Source organism: Phaethon lepturus, unplaced genomic scaffold (genome assembly GCF_000687285.1).
Source record: "Phaethon lepturus isolate BGI_N335 unplaced genomic scaffold, ASM68728v1 scaffold30675, whole genome shotgun sequence".
In the NCBI taxonomy this organism is placed as follows: Eukaryota; Metazoa; Chordata; class Aves; order Phaethontiformes; family Phaethontidae; genus Phaethon; species Phaethon lepturus.
Genome location: NW_010540316.1, coordinates 12,489 through 16,520, shown reverse-complemented (window position 1 = coordinate 16,520; position 4,032 = coordinate 12,489). Strand labels below are relative to the sequence as shown.

At 56.9% G+C, this 4,032-nt stretch overlaps 1 protein-coding gene across 1 annotated transcript in view; it reads right to left on the bottom strand.

Annotated features, from left to right (window-relative positions):
- Positions 1–2,280: 2,280 nt before the first annotated feature.
- Positions 2,281–4,032, bottom strand: part of LOC104621031 (apoptosis-inducing factor 3-like) — a 6,759-nt gene continuing 5,007 nt past the window's right edge. The window contains 6 exon segments of the mRNA XM_010287411.1: positions 2,281–2,323; positions 2,450–2,554; positions 3,010–3,085; positions 3,537–3,635; positions 3,785–3,902; positions 3,984–4,032. The exon segment at positions 3,984–4,032 is cut by the window's right edge and continues 32 nt beyond it. Coding sequence (XP_010285713.1) covers positions 2,281–2,323; positions 2,450–2,554; positions 3,010–3,085; positions 3,537–3,635; positions 3,785–3,902; positions 3,984–4,032 — 490 coding nt within the window.

Below are 4,032 nucleotides of genomic sequence, written 5' to 3'. Positions count from 1 at the left end.
GGGGGGGCTGGGCCGCCGGCAGTGGGTGACTCAGGGCCGAGTCATGGCCCCAGACGTCTGTTCCATGAACTGCTGTCCTGCAAGGCTGGGCAGCCCTGGCTGCCGCCAGCCTTGGGGCAGTGCCAGGATTCCAGGTATTTGGAGCCAGCAGCGCTGAGAGGGGCCCAGGTGAATCTTGCTGGACTCCTCCACAGCCCAGGCTCTGCCTTGCTGGTGGACAGAAGCAGAAGATTGCCCCGGAGGGGACCTGGAAGCTGCTCTCCAGGGATGAAGACCCCCCCAGCCTTGCACTGGGCAAGAGGGGAGATGTACAGCTCTCCTACGGCTCAGTGCAGGGTGAAATGTCTCTGTGTGGACCCAGCAAGGGCTCCTGGGAGCCTCTGCACCCCGAGAGGTACCTCTCCCATGGGGCTGCCGGGACCGCTGCCTTGGTGACCAGGAAGCAGAGGAGTGTCTGGGCGCTGCTGCTCGGGGCCTGCCAGAAAGATCATGGTTCGTCCCAGCTCTGAGGGTGGACAGGGAGTCATGGCCCTGTGCTGAAATAAGTCGGCACAGTCTCAACTAAATCTGCCTGTCCAGCTACCCAAGGCAGGGCTGCTACCAAATTCTGGCACCTGTCAATGTGCAGAAAGTGGCCTGGTATCTGTTAAGTGGGAGAACTGGAGCAAGTCTGTTTTCCTGGGGTCCTTCATTCTTTTATAAAGCTTCATGTGTGCTTGCTGATGGCTACAAGGAGCTGAGTTGCCTTGGGGTTGTCATCATCCAGAGAGATTGGGGCTGGTGAACCCCCCTGGATCGCTCTCTGAATAGAGACAACCATGGGTGAACACCTCCGGCTTGAGGCAGAGACGGTCTCCTCCACTGCAGCTGCCCTGCTGCAAGTCCATACAACATAGCTGGCACAGGCTCAGTGCTCAGCAAGTCCTGGAGTGCACCGGGGTGGGCAAAAAAATCCTCTGTGTGTGTGTGTGCAGGGTTCCCAAGGGCAAGGAGGAGCAGGTCCCGCACCGTGCTCCCCCTCCCAGGCGTCACAGCACAGCGCTGTTGACGTTTGATATGGAGGAAACCTGCATGCTCCAGCCACCAGCATCTCCGCCCTTGCATGCCTCGGCATTTGCTGCTTCCTCCTGTCGTTGTGGACTGACCCGCTCTGCCGACAACCAGCTCTTTCTCCGGTAAGATGTAGTTATTTCAGTGCAGAAAGTCGCCCTGAGCAGCAGCACCAAGACCCTGGGGGCAGAAAATGTAAAACTCCATATTTCAGGTCAAATTCATACGTGAGAAGGTGTCGGAGTGCAAGTTTGCGTGTTTAACACAAAACCAGCATTGCAGTATCTCACCTGCTGAGCAAACAGGCTTGGGCTCTGGCTAGGCTGCATCTAATGGAAACGCAGAGGGGTTTTAGGCTGACAAAGTGTCCCTGCGGGAACTTGCCCGGCTCTCGGGGTTTTACCCTTCCTCCTGCAAAGCCCCATGTGACCGGTGAGTAAGTGCAGTGTTTCCTGTAGAAAGCACAGCCTTGCTCGCTGTTGCCTCACAAAAATCTAGTAACTCTTTCCTCTAGCCATCAAGGCTGGTTTTTCCTGCAGCATCTGGCTGCCTCCTTGAAGCATCCAGCATGCAGGGACATGGCAGGAGAGGGGACACTGACTGAGGCTGGGATTTCTCTGCCGGAGTCTGGCTGCTGTCAGGGTGGGAAGCGCTCACTGCGGTAACTAATGCAATATTCAAGGTGGCTGTAACAATGCCAGCAGGTGCTGCTTGCTCAGAGGTCGGTTGCCAACCCTCTGTCCTTAGGGGTAGGGTATTTCGTGCGAGTTCCTGCACACAGACTATCTAGTTCCCAGCTGGGAGAGCAGCTTGCCTCGGTCACAACTCCCCTTGCTGGGAAAACGTGCTTTTTGCAAAGCAGAAGGTCAGTGTGACCAGCGTGCTGAATGAAAGCTCCCTGCCAACAGCCAGCGAGAGGAGCAGGAGGGACTGGTGAATCTGTGAATGCGTGGCTGCTTCTGCCTGCTCAGACCCTCAGCCGAGCTCCGGGACGCGGGCATCCTCCTCTTACCCAGCCCAGCAGATCCCTGTCCAGAAGAGAGGGGAAAGTGCTGCTTCGCTTTGCCCCAGCATGCAAGTGAGCGGCAAAGGGCTGTCTGCAAACACAAAATGCAGGTGCCATGTTCAGCTTTGCCCTTGATTTTATTTCTCTTGTGCCAGGATGGGAGGATGTGGAGTTGTTAACACTTGGTTGACTCTGTGCCCGTCACAACAGGGCATGTATCAAGCTTAGGTTTCTGCCAGCAAGGGTATGTTGTGGATGTTACAGGCCCTATAAATGAAAAGTACGTTGGGGATTTGCAGTAAATCAGCTTGACTTTGTGTCTCTCGGTGGGCTCTGCTGGCATGGGGAATGCAGCGCAGAGCCTCCCTACAGCTCGGTCAGGGTGTCACTTACTCTGCTTCTTCTTTAGAGATTTGTTTCCCTCAGTATAAAACTTCTGCAATCAGAGACACCATGGGGTCACAGTTTAGGCTGGCAGCTGCAGTCACGAAGCCATCCCTGAAAGGGAAAGCAGAAGAATGTGTCTCTCTCCAGTGTACACAACTCAGCATGGCAGCATCCCCGTGGCACCCTGGCTGGAGGCCAGCTGTATTTTGGAGGGCTCAGGGCAGGGTGGCTGATACTGCGGGGTGCACGGGGACTTGTAGCAGATCGCCTGGCACTGCTGGGAGCTGGGCACCGAGCCTGGGCGTGCTGGGGCAGAGGGAGAGGAGATGTGTCCCAGGCTCCCTGCCCAGCTGGTGTCTTCATCAAAGCTCATCCTCTTTTCCTTCCCTGCCCTGCTTTGGTTTGCTGTGAAACCATGGCACTGCTGGTTCAACGGTCGGCAGCTGCCTGCGGCGCGGTGCCGTGGGAAGTGATGTGGGAGCTCTGCAGGCTGTACGGGAGAGGACTGTGCCCTGTTCCCAGGGCGCTGCCGTGTCGGGGCACAGACCGGCCTCGCATTCACTCACCTGATGTAAAAGATCAGGAACTTCTGTTGCTCCAGGCTGCCCTTCACAACAGTGTCTGTGTATCCCTTCCCGCAGCCTGCAAGAGAGACCATGGCAGCCCTCGGGGAGCCCTGGTGCAGCAGCTGCCACCCCTCCCGCCCCAGTGCCATCGCAGGTAGGGGCAGAGGGGACAGCGACTGCCTGAGGCAGGGCTCCGGGCTGGGACAGGGGTGGGAAGCAGGCATGGAAATCCTGGACAAGCAGAACTGCCCCAGAGGTGCAGGACTGTGTCATGACCCTGAGCCTCTCCTTGGCTTGGAGAGGGAAGTTCTTCCTTCGTGACCTCTAAGTCACTGGACATCAGCAAAGAGCAAGAGCTCTGGGTAACCTGCAGGCCTAGAGCTCAGAAACCAGCCAGTCCGAAACTTGAGCTGCTTCAGGTAAACTCTGCAACCGCTGTGTGTTTACAAGCCCCAGACCCAGCTGGTGGATGAGCAGAAGGGCGGGGAAGTGGTTTGGCTGTTCTCATCCTCTCTGCCCCTTCCTACCTGCATAGCGGATGCTTTTCCCGAGCATCGTGGTCCAGAAGAAGGGGACGGTGCACAACTCCTTCTTTTTCTTCAGCGTGTTTAAGGCAGCAACGTGACCTGAGATGAACCAGTAGAGGAAATATTTTTCTTGTAGGTCCTCAAAGAAGTGCCCCTTGCCTCTCGTTATCCCGCTGCCCCTTCTGCCCCGTTCCCTCGATGCCCATCTCTGAGGTGAGCTGTGAGGGGAGGCGGCTGCGCTGTCTCACCGTGGGCCTCGGCCACCTGATGGTGATGAATGCTGGACTGGTCCCCGTTGAGCAGCGCTACAGGAAAGGAGACCACGTCCCCGGCAGCGAAGACATTTGGGATGTTGGTTTGCATGTGCTGTTGGTACAAAAAGCGGTTAGTGCAATGATGAGAGGGGTGGAACAGTGTGTGGACCAGGGATACTCAGCTGACACTTACCAAATCCACCAGGATGGCACCGCTGTCATCTCTGGTGATGGAGGTGCCC